This window comes from Mus musculus, chromosome 9, assembly GCF_000001635.26.
Source record: "Mus musculus strain C57BL/6J chromosome 9, GRCm38.p6 C57BL/6J".
Lineage (NCBI taxonomy): Eukaryota > Metazoa > Chordata > Mammalia > Rodentia > Muridae > Mus > Mus musculus.
This window is the reverse complement of record NC_000075.6, coordinates 77342630-77360000: the sequence shown is the minus strand read 5'-3', so window position 1 is coordinate 77360000 and position 17371 is coordinate 77342630. Positions and strand designations below refer to the sequence as shown.

Here is a 17371-nt window from a genome sequence, read left to right as displayed (position 1 = left end):
GCCATCCGCTACTATGTTAATAAGTGTGTGGCTTTCATTAGTAGGTAGATCAATTTTGAGCTTTATCAACCCCAATTGTTGAAATTAAAATGGAAATAGCAACATTTGTTTTTATTCTTCTTGTACAAATGACTAATTATTTTCCTCTGGGTAAGGATAATTAACGAATTCCCTCCTGTGCTCCCGATCCATGCACAGCTGCTCCTCAAGTGATCGCAAAGGCTTGGCTTTATGTGGTGACATTAAACTCCCAACTTGGGAAGTTTATTAACTACATGGTATTGTCTGAGCTTATTAATTCTAATTTATGCCTCAGTGAACTTCTCACACTGGGAGCAACATTTATCTGAATGAATTGAATGAAAGAGGGAAAAAATAAAGACAGATGATATGTATATATATACATATATAATATATATAGATATCGAATATCAATGTATCGTGTGCAGACATCCTCTGCTCTTCATGATATAGCTGAGCATATGTTTGATATGCTTGAGTACATTCGGAGAGCAGCTCGTCCATCACCTGGGGTTATCAGTCATCCTTTGAGTTATGCAGGAACAGTCACGTGCTAGGTGGGTCTGGTTTGGGGACTGAAATGTGTTCAGATCATTGCCCACCTATTCCTTGGGCTTCTCTGACTTGCATGTTTGGACAAGGCCAGCAAAAAGCCCCATCGCAGGGTAAGGTGCAGCGAGGTCTTTCTGAGAACCCCCTATCTCTTCCCCCCTCCCTCTGCTTACCAACCCACCCACTCCCACTTCCCTGTCCTGGCATTCCCCTACACTGGGGCATTGAGCCTTTACAGGACCAAGGGCCTCTTCTCTCATTGATGACCAACTAGGCCATCCTCTGCTACATATGCAGCTGGAGCCATGGGTCCCTCTATGTGTGCTCTTTGGTTGGTGGTTTAGTCCCTGGGAGCTATGGGGGTACTGGTTGGTTCATATTGTTGTTCCTCCTATGGGGCTGTAAACCCCTTCAGCTCCTTGGATCCTTTCTCTAGTTCCTACATTGGGGACCCTGTACTCAGTCCAATGGTTGGCTGCGAGCATCCGTGTGTGTGCTTCCATCTGGACAAACATCTTTCTTTCACATTCTTTGTAAGTCTCAGCTAAGATAAAGACCAGGTACCTATGCCAGTTTATTTTTGAATTTTTAAATCAGTGATTGGCTGATTGCTATCTGACCCATCAGTGCTTACTGGATGATGGGAGAGTGTGGTACAGAGGAAGGAGGCTTGAAGCTCATTCTTCTTTTGTTGAAGTTGGAGATTTGTTTGTTTGTTTGTTTGATTTTTGAGTCAGGGTTTCTCTGTATAACCCTGGCTGTCCTGCAACTCACTCTGTAGACCAGGCTGGCCTCGAACTCAGAAATCCCCCTGCCTCTGCCTCTCAAGTGCTGGGATGCATGCGCCACCACTGCCCTGCTGAAGTTGGGGATTTTATTATAGATGTTTTAATATAAGACTTAAGCAGCATGCTTAGGAGAAAGGGAAGTATCAGGGGAGTATAGATGAGGGCTTCTCAAACTGGAATAATAGAATATGTGTTCCCCAAGAGAGAGGCACAGCTCATTGGGGTTTTTGTTTGTTTGTTTGTTATTTTCCATTTATGGAATTTTGGGGGTCTTGAAGTAGCATCTAATCATGGAGTGGTTCCTGGGAGGCACCTGAGAGGATTTTAGTTGATCAGATGTATGCAGCCCATGCAGGCACCGAAGCCTTGTTGATGTCTGAGATCTTTGTTGCCAAGGGCCATGTCTGAGTCGGTGGTCCTACCGTAGCAGGGCACCGTGTTAATGTCTGTGGCCAGCCCTCTAGCCACCCAAGTAATGACTTGGAGACCTTTTGTTAATTATGAAAGCCTAGTCTTAGCTGGCTTGTTCTCAACTAGCTCTTATCGAGTGAATTAACTTGTTTATACCAACCTTCATTCTACTTCTTCTCAGGACTGGCACCTGTTTCTTCCTCCCTGTTTGGCTGGTGAATTTTCCTGCCTGGGACTCTTTGCCAGGGTTCTTATTTCTGCTGGGAAGTTCCACCTGTCCTCTCCTGCTCTGCCATAGGCCATTCAGCTCTTTATTGAGTCATCCAGAAAGTGATGAAGAGTGTTTATTGAACACAGACAGGTGAAGATGCTTCATAACTATAACAATACCAATGTTCTGCCTGTACCCAACCCTTCGCCCATAGAAACCAGCATCTGAATAATACAAAGACAATCTTTACCCAGTGCACAAGACGATAATCCCTACAGGCCCCCGTTACCACCTAAGGTTGTGAGGATGTCCACAGTCTGTGCTAACGCCTGAAGCCACGGTGATGTCCATAGGCCGTGCTGCTGCTAGAGGCCATGCGGATGTGGGTAGCTTATGCATCCACCCGAGGCCGTGTTGATGTGCGTGCTCTACGCCATGGCTGGAAACCATGTGGAAGTCCGTTATCCAAGCTCCTGCTGACCCAATGGGGTGAGCGAGCATGGCACGAGGCTGCTGCAGGTGAATGTTGCAGTCAGAGGAAGCCCGTGGCTCCGAGGAAGGCACACGTGTGGACTTTTCAGGGACACACTTAGGTTGTAGTTGAGTTTTAGAGGTTTAGTCCGTTATTGTCATAACTGGAAGTATTGCAGTGTGCAGGCAAATGCGCTGGCGAAGGAGCTGTGAGTTCTACATGACGATCTTCAGGCGGTAGGAAGAGAACTCACTCATTTGTGACGTCTGAGCCTCTGCAGTGTGAGAAGTAACCATATTTGTATCGTCTCATTCCCATTATGGAGATTATTAAATGCAGCAATGTACTGCATGTGTGTAAGGGGAACATCATGTTACCCCATTGAAAAGAAATTTAGCAATACCTGTCTACAACTTGAGTGATGTTTATTTTCTTTACTGCAGTAAAACCAAGTACTGGGGAGTTACCCTCAATTAAATATTTAAAATAGAGAAGTATCTTTCTGCACACTTTCCTTGGAAAATGAAAGATACCAAGGCAGCCTAGAGTTCGGATGCCCGGGATTGTTGGTGCCAGTGGCACAGTCTCTGACCTTGTGCTTCACTTAAGTGAAAGCAGAACGTTTTCCAACTCTACAGTTATATGAACAATCATTATATTAAATAATAAGGCCGATGCGTCATCCTCGCAACAGAAACACACTGGGAGACCATTCTTAGATGTGAGGATTAAAAAAGAAACCAGAAGAAAATACATCAAAGCTTTAACATGCTTAGTTGTAGTTTTTGTTCCGTTGTTTTCGTTTCTCTCTTCTGGTAAGAAGAGCTTGTTTTCTCTTTGTGTTGAGAGCGCCTGGCCCTGTCTGTAGTCCCTGTCTGTCTGTGTGTCTCCTCCTCCTCCACCTGCCCCACTCCTAGCAGATTGGATCATGATGGACACCTCTCTCAAGCTCAGAAAATTGCATTCTTTCTCCCAGGAATTTATGCTGGAGAAGTCAGAGGAAACAAGTCTATTTGTATGCATGATTCAAGTTAAGGGGATGCAAATCACCATGTCTTCTTTCCCTTGTATAAACAAAGCAAAAGTTCATATATATATATATATACATATATATATACACACACACACACACACACACACACACACACACACACGCACACACACAAAAGTAAAGAAAAAGATACAGAAAAGCAAAAGAAGAACAAAAAGAAAGGAAAGGAAACACCCCCCCCCGGAGCTCAGGAGACCCCAGGAATAAAACAATGCAGTGATTTGTTGCTCTCGCTCCCAGCCTTCCTCGGGCCTGGTGAGTGGCGTGAAATGTCCTCTTGGTTATTAATACAGGACTTTGTTCTCAGTTTCTGTTGCTTACAGTCAGGTGAAAGTAAATAAGGTGCCTTTCTTTCAGATGTTTTTAAGGATGCACGTCAGGAACATGCATCTCTGCATCACTTCTTTTGTTTGTTTCTGAGCTAAAGCTTCCTTCTGGAGACCAGGCGGCCCTCCCAATTCGTGTATCTTCTGACTCAGGCTCTGCGTGCTGGCATTAGAGCTAAACGTTTCCACACCTGACAAGAGCTCTTACATTTTATTTTACTTTTAACAAGCAAGTCGAGGAGGTCACTGGGTGGGGGGGGGGGGGGGAGGGCGGGGGGTCCTGACAGCTTTTTTAGGCATGCTCAGTTCTGTTTGCTTCCTCCTGGCCCCTCCCCCTCCACGCACCAGTCATTTGTCTCCCTGGCCCCTCCTAAATTCTATCCCCCACGCCCACCATTCCTCTTTTCACTTTGATATTACACGTGTTGGACTCCCATTCTCCTGTCCATTCCTTAAAACCTCTTTCTCCTCCGTGGGCCCTCTTTCTGGAGCTCACAGTCACTGCCACATAAAGACACACAGACAACAACCGGAATCCAGGATACTTGTCTGAGAGAGAATATGCAGTGTTTATCTTTCAGATCCAGAGTTACCTAACTTAATATATTCTCCAGTTTTTATACATTTTCCTGAATATTTCATTTTTTTCCTTCACAAGCGAATACATCTCCCCGTGTACATGTACCAGGTTTGACATGCTGTTTGTAATGAGTAAGAAATCAAGGTGACTCATGATCATAAAATTAGTGTTATGCCTGGTCTTATTTTCTTCCCTTTCAGGAAATTCGATGGTACCATTTGCCTCTAACATGCAGCTATTTGTTAATGTAAGAAAATGTAGTGTGGAATATTTCAGTTTTAAAATGCAGTAGGACGACAAATCCAGGGTTGTAGGTTATGTTGTCAACCTCTCTCTCATTTCTGACACTGGCTAACCTCTAACCTCCAATTTTTTGGCTTAACCAGACAAAAATTAGGTGTTTCCTTACCCAACCATTGGACACATTGATGGATAAAAGTTCTTGTAGCAGAGGAAATTCTCCACAGCACCCTGGTCAGCAAAGGTGTAGTCGAGAGGACAATATGTCCCCATTAAAAGTCACAGATAATCCAGCCTGGAAAACTAGCACGGAATGTCAGCTGTCCCATATTTCAGACTCCTCTCTAGAGTCCATCAGGAACAGGATCTGGAGAAGAAGGACAGATTTAACATGGAACATGTGGACTGCTCAGCAGTGTAACTCAGGAGTTACAACTCACCTCCTGTATTGCCTGTAGGCTGTGTGGAGCACTGGGGGTTGGAACAGGCAGAGAGAGAACCAGGGCTCAGAAGTGAGTATTACTTTAGAGCCTCAGCTGTGTCCTTTTCTGTCCATCCGTGGGAACTTGGAAGATGACAACACCAGTCTCAGTGTTCTCACTTGTAAAATGATGGAGTTGTTGGGCACAGAATGGGAGAACTTTGAAACGATCAGTTAGCTGAGTGGCTGTGTCAAAGTCAATGGCCGTGTGTGTGTGTGTGTGTGTGAGTGTGTGTGTGTGTGTGTGTGTGTGTGTGTATGTGTGTGTATTTGTTTGTTCTAAGTTTCAGATGGTGACAGTCAGAGCTTTCAGATACTCTCATAAATCTGCCACATGCCCTTGCCATTACTCATGTACATAGCGCATATTTTGGCTCTCATTGGCCTTTCCACCTGACTTACCTATCCAATATCTCTAGCAGTCCCAAAAGCAGTTTAATAAGTGTTTTTTAAAACTTTAGTGCTCATACACATAGCTAGAGGATCTTAATTAAAGGACAGAGTCTGACTCTAGGTTTGGGTTGTGGCTGAAGATCTGAATTTCTAATAGAAATCTCATGTGAGGTTAGCTGCCTTTGCCCAATAGTACCTTCACAAGTACCACGATGACCCACTTCCAATCCTGTGTCTCTTTGTGGGCAGGACAGAATCTATACCTGAATGGCTTCTTCAAGAACATTATCTACACTTCTCTCTTTCGCCCTCTAGTGGTGTGAAAGAGAACTGTCCCCCAGAGGCTCTTTGAACATTTAGTTTCGAGTTGGTGATGCTGTTGAGAGATTATAGCCTTGGCCCCTTTTCAGACTGCTCTCTTTACTGTGTGCTCAGGGTTAAAGGCATGTGCTCCTGGCTTCCTGATCCACTGTCATAGCTGCCTCTTGCTCGTCTGCATCCCTGTCAGGATGGCCTCTTATCCCACTGAAACTGTGAGCCAAAATAATGTCTTCCTTCTACAAGTCTTGATCATGGAATTTTTCAAGACAACGCAAAAGTGGCTAATAGAGGCCACCATCATCAGTCTGCCCTGCTACATTCAGTATGTGATGCTCTGTACCTTTGTCAAGGGACTGTGTGTTCAGCTTTGAAGTTATCAACTCTAGCACCATGGTGTGAGTGTGTGTGTGTGTGTGTGTGTGTGTGTCCGGACTATAAGTTTCAAGTCATTGAACTGGCCGAAAAAGAATAAGAATGATGACTGAAAATAATGTTGTTTGTCAGGAATATTAATTAATTAACTAATTAATTAATATTACCAACTTAAATCTTAATTAGTGAGCGCCACTGAAGACAGTGGGCAGGAGAGTTATCTCAAATGCAAACATTCAGTCGTGATTTGTTTTCTTTTTGTTTTGTTTTTTGTTTTTAATGTACGGCGCATAATAAATGCAACATAGGATGGTGTACTGGGTGGGGCGACGAAGACAGTCTTGGATTATTTGTATTCTAAACACAGTTGACAAAATGGGTAATGATTTGTTTTTTTCAATTCTGAGTCTCTTAGGTCATAATTTAAATGGAGCTTCTAACTAGACTAGAGTTCAGGGTAGATCCCCTGCATAGAACTGAACACACAATTAATAGTTTGGGGGTGTGTGTTTGACATGGTCTCAATTTTGCTAAAATTATCCAGGAAATAAAGCTCACGGTGCTGAAGGAGTGGAAGAGGTCAGCCTGCTCTGGCGAGTGCTGCTGTCAGGTGGCTGTCGCTGGTGCTACTTAACTGTGGAAGTGGTTCATCCTTATCATTGGCCATCTGCTGTTTAAATCCACCTTTCCATCGAGGGAGTGATTGGCATCTCATTTCAGAACTTTCAATTCCCTTTAAAACTCCACTCAAAATACATGGGACCTTTTACGACACCACTCACATCCTTAGGGGAGGGTGGAGAAATTTCACCAGCACACCGTAACTGGCCGTACCGAAAAACTTCTGGCACTTGGCTCCAAACCTTCGGGCTGTCTAGGACATTCTCATGAAGAAGTCGTCTGGGGAAACTCAGCAATTATTGTTTTTGAAAAGTGGTCCCAGAGGGGATGAGGTGGATACCTAACTCTTTTAATTTAGGTTCTGTCTCTTGAGCCTGGCATCCAATATTAGTGACAGAGTAAACAGTATCTTCGAAAGACTGACAGGATCAGCTGCTCTGGGAATGTGGGCGTGACCTCTCCGGTGGATTATCATCCTGCTGGCTGAGTCCAAGTCCGTGGAAAGGTAAGCATTCTTTTCCTAAGTGCAAGTCGCTTTGGAACATGCTTCAATTTGCACTGATAAAACTGGACACACTGGGCACACTGTTGCAAAGGGCACAGAGTTGTTACTTTGGTGGGGGGTGGGGGTGGGGGGGACAAAGTGATTTGTCATGTCAGCACCACCAGGACAGCTAAGCTGCTGGGTTTAAGGGAGGGCGATTGCTGGTGTTGAATTTGGTTGTTTTGATTAAGCCACAAAGACGGGAAATTTTCAATGCAGGATTCCTTTCTGAAGTTAGAAACACTCATCACAATTCCATGTGAGTCCCTTTAATCAGTTTAATCTGGCTTGCTGCTGTTCTTCCTCAGACAACAGTGGGGTGTGTGTGTGTGTGTGTATGTGTGTGTGTGTGTGTGTGTGTGTGTGTGTGTGTGTGTGTGTATGCGCATGTACATACATGCAAAAGCGAGAGAGAGGGGAGAGAGAGAGAGAGAGAGAGACTCTGCTAGGCAATTTACTTACTGTTCAAAGTAGCTGGAAGTTATTTGAGTACAAATGTAAGAGAAAAAAAATTCTGTTCAAACATGTACCATCACCATGAAGAGGAGAAAATGCATCCTAGAATCAATACCCATCAAGCGTGGAATGGTTGGGCATCCGGAACATGCCAGACCTTGATTCCTAGTGGATTTAATCATTTTTGTAGACCCTGGAGCTACGTTTTTAGCTCATATCCAGATCACTGTGTTTTAAGTCGCCAGTTTTGATGTGTTAGCATTTTTACAGCCGCACACTTTGACTTCACAAGAGCTTTTGATAAAAATAATTGCAGTTTCCATATACAATAACAATTTTGAAGCATTCTAAAAAGATTTATTTATTATTGTATATAAGTACATTGTAGCCATCTTCACCTACACCAGAAGAGGACATCAGACCTCATTACCGATGGTTGTGAACCACTATGTGGTTGCTGAGATTTGAACTCGGGACCATCAGAAGAGCAGTCAGTGTTCTTAACCACTGAGCCATTTCTCCAACCCTCTGAAGCATTTTTAAAGTGTAACAGCTATCACTTAAAATATTTTCTGCTATTCTAAACACACATTCTAACTCAAAATCAAAATCAAAAGTGATTTTATAAAGAATATGCTCCTTTCTAGTGACTAACAGCTTTTGTCTTTGGTCATTAGAAAAATAGGGTACAGTCAAGACCAACACAAGAAAACTCACAGAGTCAACTTACATGGGCTCATAAAGACTCACAGAGACTGAAGAAACAACTAGGGAGCCTACATGGGTCTGACCTAGGTCCTCTGCACATATGATACAGTCCTGTAGCTTAGTCTTCCTGTGGGACTCCTAACAGTGGGAGTAGGGAGTGTCTCTGACTATTTTGCCTGCTTTGGGGACCTTTTTTCTTCTACTGGGTTGCCTTATTCAGTCTTAATATGAGGGAAGTTGCCTAGTCTTACTGCAACTTGATAGGTTTGGTTGATATCTACGTGAGGCAGGCCCTTTTCTGAAGAGAAAGAGAGGAGGGTGGAGGGGGTGGAGGAGGAACTGGGGGGGGGGGAAGGAGGGAGGGCAAACTGTGGTCCGGATATAATGTCTTTAAAAACGGAAAAAAAGAGAGGGTCCAATATCAAAGTTTAAAGAAAGACAACATCTGAAGGGAAAACCATATTTCAGTAAAAGCAGCTCTTTTGAAAGTAGTTATTACAAAGGCACACATTTGCTAGCCTTCAAATCGTAATTATTACAGACTGATATTTTGAGGTTTATGGTTTTTGGCAGTTACGTAATAAGTTTATTATAGAGTGATAAACTCAACTTTCCAGAAGTCCTTCCATGGATGTTATCCTTTCACAAGTTGTGGACACAACACCATGACTGTCTTGCAGTGTTGGTGTGTACAAGCTTTAAAGTGTCCCCTACACATGGCTGTGGTGGGAGTTTAGAGCTCCCCGATGTTTGCCTCTTCACCAGATGGGGAGGCAAGAGGAATCAAAGGCAAGCGACAGAATAGCTTGGGCTGTTGCTCCAGAGTTCTGAATTGATAAATATATGCTAGATGAACAGGGGGAGTTTAGAGCCACTTGCTCTAAGCTGCCTTCTCTGCTCTCCCTGAAGCCCTGACGATCCACTGGACCAGTCCTCTGTATACACACTCTAACGGGTAGAGTGTGACCACTCTGAACTAGCTCAGTTCACAGTGCTAGAGCTGACCTTTTCATCTTCAACTGGCTGCTGGGTGACACAGAAAGTGCACTCCCGGTGTGGTTCTTGGGTCAGGATACCCCTACCTGGTCCTTTAATAACTGGATTTAGTCTTTTCAGTCTGTGACCCCTGTCTTGCAAGGGGCATGTGGAATGATAGCAAGTCAGTATACCATGTTGATTGTCTTGGAGGAGAATTCTTTTTTTTTTTTGTTTGTTTGTTTGTTTGTTTTTTTTTCCCATTTTTTATTAGGTATTTAACTCATTTACATTTCCAATGCTATACCAAAAGTCCCCCATATCCACCCACCCCCACTCCCCTGCCCACCCACTCCCCCTTTTTGGCCCTGGTATTCCCCTGTACTGGGGCATATAAAGTTTGCAAGTCCAATGGGCCTCTCTTTCCAGTGATGGCCGACTAGGCCATCTTTTGATATATATGCAGCTAGAGTCAAGAGCTCCGGGGTACTGGTTAGCTCATAATGTTGTTCCACCTATAGGGTTGCAGATCCCTTTAGCTCCTTGGCTACTTTCTCTAGCTCTTGGAGGAGAATTCTTAGCAGTAGACACTTTTAACCATGAAGGCTGCAATGGAGAAAGTCGTCTACTCCATCCTGTGCAGATTGGCATTCTTGCAAAGAGACTCCACATCTGCTCTCAGGCCTTGTGGGTATTTGGTCAGTCTTATGAAGCTTCAATAGAAGAGCATTTATTTGACTTCCTCCCTCCCTCCCTCCCTCCCTCCCTCCCTCCCTTCCTTCCTTCCTTCCTTCCTTTTCTCCCTCTCTCTTCTTGAGGCATTGATCTCACACTGTAGCTCCAGCTGGCCTGGCGTTGGTTATACAGTCCCTTTGGCTTTAAGTTTGCAACAATCTTCCCATCGTAGCCTCCTGAGTGCTGGGATCACAGACATCAGCCTGCTTACCCAAGGTGATGATGCAGAGGGGTGAAGAGAGGTGGCAATGTCTAGAAGTAAGTGTCAATTTGCTGATGGTCTTCTGTGTCACTGTTGACAAGAACTTCTTGCTTGTCTTCTATAGCACAGGCTTCAACTTTGGAGTGACTCATTGTGCATATTGTATTTCTAAAAAACCAGAAATTTCCATTTAAAGAGGAATTTTTGTTAACTTTTAAGACGAGTTTATTATGATATAATTGATATACTTTAAAATTCATAATTTTCATAAATTTTATTGGTTATTAGGGTTTCCACAAAGTTATCAAATTAATAGTGTCCAATTTTTTTTGACCCCACAGAGAATCCTGTGCCACTAACTATCACTCACCCTTGTCTATATGACAGCTTCTGGGAAGAATGTATCATCTTTATTCCTATGGATGTATCTGAAGTCTTAAGTAAGTGGTATGGTAAGTGGCCTTTTGTGACTAGATTTTTTCAATTATATTTTAGAGTTCTTTCATGTTGTTGTCATTTACATGAACGTCCCACTTCCTGTTAGTACAGAACAATACTTTTCTGTATATTATACATACATATATGTTTATACACATGGTAATATATATGAGATCCCACTATTGCTTCAAGTTCCTGGGAGAGACAAGAATAAATGATTTGGGATAAATTCTGTAGCGTTGCCTAGCAACAGAATCATAGAGTTACTGACAGATATACTCTTCCAACATATTTCCTGAAGTGTTTCTTCATCAATGAAACTAATAAGCGAAGGTAAGTAAAAAAAAAAAATCCAGTCATTAACATGTGTGTCTGAACAACTCCAGAGAAACCATATCCATGTATTCTAAAAGACACTTTCATTTCCTTTTTATTGCCATGCACAGATCTTTTTTTTTTTGCCTCAAGACACAGAAGGAGTTAGTTAATCATTACGTTACACAATTAATTTTCTTTAAGACCTACAACACTTTGTAAAGAACTCTGAAAACATTTGTTGCATTGGATGAAATAAACGTTGTCCCCTATATTGTTAGCTTTCTTCCCAGAGGAAGTGCTGGGATCAGGATGACCAGAACTGGCATTTGTTAAGTGAATGCCACTTTTGTCTCATGGTATTTCTAGATGCAGTCAGCTAAGTTTTCATAGAAGGACATCGGCAAGACCGCGTGACTGTCCACATTGCTAGTCCTTCTGGCTTTGATTAGTCATTTACTCTTTCTCTGTAAGCAACATTATTTTTGTTTCTTTTTTATGTACAGAGGGAAGCACATACGTCTATCTACACTGCCAAGATGGAAACTGGACTCTGAAAGCGCTAACTTAGCCCAGTTATAGTCATTGTACTATCATCACATTTGTCCTTTTACTTGATTTACAAGGCTGGATTCTGGAGTATTTTTATTCTTCTCCAGCAGCTATTGATGAAATCTGTGGCAAAACTGCTTGTCACGTGCATCTTTCTGGGTTCAGAGAACCAAACTTGTTGGACATTTTCCTGCTGAAGGGTTGCTTTCATGTTTAGTGACATTTATCATTATCTAGGGCCAGCTGCCTGACTTCTCTTCCGTGCTCTGTTTATGGGGTTTGAACATCTATAAATGGAAACACTAGCTAACCAGAAATTATCGCCAGGGCTTCTGATATCGTCCTAGGCTCTTACAACGTGGAATGCCCGGCATTATCTAACACGCAAGCATGTCAAATCAGTTTCTAGACAGAATCTGGACCCCTCTCTCTTCCATTCTGTCTCTTTCTACCTCTCTCTCATTCTTTCACCATGGAATTTGGAAAGCATGAACCAGGAAGCTCACTAAAGAGGAACAAGAACTTAGAGGAGGGAGTGACGGTAAGATGCCTGGGATTTTGCAAACTCAGGATTAAAATCTAACTGACAGGATGAAAGGGAAGCAGTCCCAGAGTAGAAAAGCTATTTCCCTGTCTCAGTTTGCATTTCAGGCTGGTCAATAATCTTGGAATGAACAAGTTCTCTGACTTTCTTGAATACGGTGTAATAAACTTCTACAAAAATGTCATTGCTGGGAAGTGGGCAACTTGGATTTGAACGATGTGTTTGTTCTCCCTCCATGTTCAAAGCTGGCATTCTTTACTCTGAGCCTTTGCTTGGTTTATTGTCTTACTTACTGATACTAGGAATGGTGAGTGTTCAAAGACCAGTCTTCCTGGGAAATACAAAGGACATTCACAAAAGAAAGTCTTGTAGAATATTTCAATGCCTTTTGAAGTAAGTTTTGTGAACTTAACATAAAGTTTACTCATCATAAAAATTTGGAATCCTTTTGTTTTTGTGCTATAGAAATAATAAAAGCAGCATTACTTTGACAATAATCAATTCATTGTTAGTTAACTACCATCAGTATTACTGTCTCCAATATGATGTGTTTTACATTCCCCAATACAATGTGTTGTATATGGTCCACCTCCTGGGTTTAGATGGATAACTTTGCTTGCAAGCTTACTGTGGTTGCAGAGCTAATGCTAGAATTATTCATGCTTCATTTTAACAGCAGCAAGCACAAGGCTAAGCCATAACGACTCTAATAAGGCCCAACTTGTATAATTATATTGTTCTAGATATCTGAAGATAAGGATTACATACTCCTATTGATATTAAAAAACTAAACAAACAAAGACATTCTGACTTGAAAATTATTGAAGAATATTAGAATTTCAAGATCTTAAGAACATTTTGGATAGCATATATGTGTTTTTTTTTAAAGAGCCAAGTCATCATTATTTTGAGCAGTAATTATAGAAACTGTGTAGCATAGAATGACCACAGACTACTTTCGCTTTTGACTTTATTGAAAAATCAAATGTTGTAGAAATAGATAGAGCTTTTGAGTCAGAAATATCTATACGAAAGTTCTTGTTGCTCTACTTTTAAGTAAAAAGCTTTGGATTTTGTTCAGTCTTTCTGAACTTCCACAAACTCACTTGTAAGGTGGGGAACAGTAGCAACTAGTTTGAAGGGGTCTGAAAAATAAAAGGTGTAATGTGTGAAGTCTCTAGAATTACCTCATTTTCATATTGGCTTGTCTTGACATGTGACTACACACACACACACACACACACACACACACACACACACACACAGACACACAGACACGCACACACACAGAGACACGCGCACATACACACACCTACACACACACATGCACACACTCACAAACAAGTTATAAAAAGAGAAAGTTGAAATGTATTTTAAGGCTAAAGGAAAACCCAGCTACTCCAAGTGTAAATGCTGAGCGTTGTAACACTTTGATAGAAAATATGCAACTACAGTCTAGCTGTGAACTCGAGTCAACTCTAACCCGAGTTAGTTTTGCAAACAAATACAGTAGACCTGGGGCAAATCCACGAAGTGAAACCGATCTCTCGTTATTTGACATGGTTTGATGCATTAACATTTCACTTTCTGGAAGGTCAGACATTTTTACATGTCCCACTCTACCTTGGAGATAGCTATAAATCTAAAACTGAGCAAAACATGTCTCCTTAGAGGATGCTGCTGTCCCTCAACTCCTGGGCATGGCTCTGTGGCAGAGGCCTAAGGCTAGTCTCTGATTCATGTTCAGCAGACTGGAGGACAATGTGGCAACGGATGAGAAAGCAAGCCCAGGAGTATTCAGCTTGCAGTGTAGAGACAGCTCCCTAGGACAGAAGGAGTGTCCAAGAGCTCGTATCTGGGGAAACAGATATGGGCAGCCTGACAGGCTTTCAGACCTGGGGATTTTGATAGTACTCATACCAAGAAAAGAATAAGTCGTGGTCAGTGTTTACTGCAGGAGAAAGCTGGGAAATGTGTAATACATTTTAGAAAAAAATTAAGCCAAACGTAGCGAGCATATGGTTGCTTTGAGAATGTGCATCTAAACATGTTAATAGCTCTATCACTGCTTTCTTTGTCAATGTCAACATTTAGTTTAGTGAGGTTGCTAAAAATCATTTAAAAATATTTTATATGGAGTTCACTTTGTTCTGAAAATTATTCACTATACTTACTACAAATAGTACTATTTCTTACATTTTTTTTTAAAAGAGGAGAATAATTTTCTAAAGGGGAGAACATCTGTACCTTGCTTAACTAAAGTTGTATTTCTCTGGATTTTAATGAACAATATTGTAATGTGTATCATGACAGAAGGCAACATACACAGTTTCACTTACCACTTTAAGTTATTATGTGCATGAATAAGTAAGACAATCTCCTGCAGCATTTAGAAAGACATACTTTATTCTACTAGAAACAGACAAAACTGAAGTGGTAGTCCTAACTATGTGCCATCCTATGATGAAGGAATTAAATTTCTACCTTTTTTGGTGTGTGTGTGTGTGTGTGTGTGTGTGTGTGTGTGTATGTGTGCGATGTAGGTGTTTCAATGTTCACGTGTATGTGGATGCATATGCATTTGTGTTTGTGTGAATGTGGAGGGCCCAAATTGATGTTGGATATGGTTCTCAGTAGTTTAGTCTACTTAAGGGACTGAGGCAGAGTCTATAGCTGAGCCTGGAGCTTGCTGATTCCAGTTGGTCTGACTGGCCAAGTTCACTCCAGGGATCCCCACTGCTGCCTCCTTAAGGACTGCGATTGGAGGCAGGGGACCCACTTGTCTGGCTTTGATGTGGGGAGACCGGAGCTCCAGTTGTCCTAGCAGGATGACAAATGTTTTATCCATAGAACCATATTTGCAGTCCCATCTACTTTTAAATATTGACTTTTCTCTTCGCCCTGAAGTCGTTGCTGTTTGGTGGCTAACAGTAAAGATTCCTGGGTGCTAGCTACTTTCCCTCTCATCTAATTAATAATATGAAACATCCGTAAAAGAAGATTCTCCAAAGCTTTCTACAGCTGCCAGTGCTGAGTGAAGTCATGCGTAACCAGGTGGCTATCATAGCCAACTTCCAAACACTGTAGTGACAAGTCAGTTTCCGTGGATTTACAAGTCTATCCTCAGCCCTTGAGAAATCTGCTATGACGCATGCTGACCTCTTAGTCATGGAAGCTGTAAAGGCAGACTACACTAACGCTAAGGTCTGGGGAATGTGGCAGGGGTTGGGAGGGGAGGGCTGTTTATGACGTATTTCAGTGTGGTCATTTCCACAGCCACAGATGTTAGTGCTGAATGGACTTTTGTTTTTCTGGTCCTTCTGCATCCCGAACTGTGTTCCCAGGAACTCTGATTTTTTTTTTTTGAATGACTTCCTCCAAAGGAAGTGTCTATACTCAGGAAGATTCAGAAAACACTATGGAATGTACTTTTTGAGCCTTATATTGTATTTAACATGTATCTGTGGGATACACTGGAGCTTGAGTTAGTGTGTCTTAAGCTAATGGATGAGTGTGATAGGTCTTAACACGTTACCAGGGCCGGTTGAGGGTTCGAGGAACTGTGCACTCTAGAATGTAATTACAGATTATCATGTAAGCTAGTCTTTTGATTTTATATATAACTTTATAACATGCATCTAATAGAATAAAAACCTCAAGCTTGGTGTCACAAAAGTCTATAACATAAGGTAAATTTGGGAGTAGTTTAAAAACAGCTATCAATTTCTATTTAATATGTCTTAAAAACTAAGCAAAACCAATGCAAAATATCCTAGCTGTTTTTTCAGAGCAAGTCTTATTTACAAGTACAGTGTATTAGCAAAAAAGGTTACTCACATTTATAGTAATTGAAATCTTGAAATGAAAAGAACTATTCATATATTAATGTAGTAGAAATAGTCATGTTCCTTAGGGCATTCTAACATAATGTGGTTTGAGGTGATAAAACTAACTAAATTTCATATATAAAGCTATTAGCTCCTATTGTGTTATTGTGATGTGTCTCAAGGGACAATCTTATTGTCTCAAGTATTGACGGTTCAGTGATATTATACAGTAATTATATAACAATAACTCATTTTATACTCAAACTTGTTAGATGCAAAGCAAGACCGTAGTTAATTTTGGAATGTCATAAATGCTGTTTGGGAAGAGGAGATCTCTGGGGAGGTGAGTAGGCACCTGATGATTAGAATTCTAACAGAATATATGACATAAGAAGATGAAAAATTTTACTTTTCATGTTTAATGACTGACTCACCTTGAATTTAAAAATGGCATATATAAGTTTACAAATTACCTTACAATTTTTTTAATTCAGAGAGAAAATAATTTTGATTAGTTTTGAATACAGTGAAAATAAACAAAATTAAAGGTATTAATCATTGTGAATAAAATGTAAAATATGAAAGATTATGCCTTCAAAATCATGATAACCCAGAGAAATACAGCTCTTTAAGTAAAAGTTATAACTCCATCAATAGGAGGAAAATTACTCACTTTCTGAGAACAACCTTGTTAGCAAGCAGAACAATGCAGGAGTAATGCTTTTGGTTTAATTCCTGATGTGATTATCTGATGACATTGTATTTTGTTGGGCATAATACAGATAGAAACAGTCTTAGGAAAAATGATTCTAATGATTCATTGTGTTTCTCAATGGCTATTTGGAATAAGGCAGAGCAAATCTAGCAAAGGCTCTGACTTTAAGAAGAGCAGTGAGCTTTAGGTGTTTCAAGCGGATTATGAATGATAAGCATAAATTTTAATAGCTTGGAAATACTCTAAGCATACACAACACAGACACCCCAGTCTCTCATATAGATCTGTGGCAGCCAAGTCCATAATTACTCACCAGAATGTCTTAACAATGGGACAATTATAGAGTACTTCATGCAGTAATGTATTTTCTCCTAACATCCCCCTACTCATTTTTCTTTTTAACTGTGTCTCGTTAGAGTTAATTGTCAGCAAGTACTCATTACGGAAGAGAGCTGATAAAAAGGTTTTGTTGCTACTATTTCTGGTGTGTTACTTGTTAATCGCGACATGAATGTTGTTT

The 17371-nt window shown here is 41.2% G+C and overlaps 1 protein-coding gene across 22 annotated transcripts in view; it reads left to right on the top strand.

Moving 5' to 3' along the window:
• Positions 1-7218: 7218 nt before the first annotated feature.
• Mlip (muscular LMNA-interacting protein) overlaps positions 7219-17371 on the top strand; it is a 250699-nt gene continuing 240546 nt past the window's right edge. For 18 of the 22 annotated variants that reach the window (NM_001368988.1, NM_001368984.1, NM_001368987.1 and 15 more), the window contains exon 1: positions 12145-12306. In NM_001368988.1, coding sequence (NP_001355917.1) covers positions 12238-12306 — 69 coding nt within the window. In that variant the 5' untranslated portion in view covers positions 12145-12237. Of the gene's footprint in view, positions 7346-10341; positions 10517-10801; positions 10913-11719; positions 12307-17371 lie in introns of those variants that run through there. The other 4 variants (XM_017313568.2, XM_017313572.2, XM_017313574.2 and 1 more) reach the window with 4 other exon arrangements.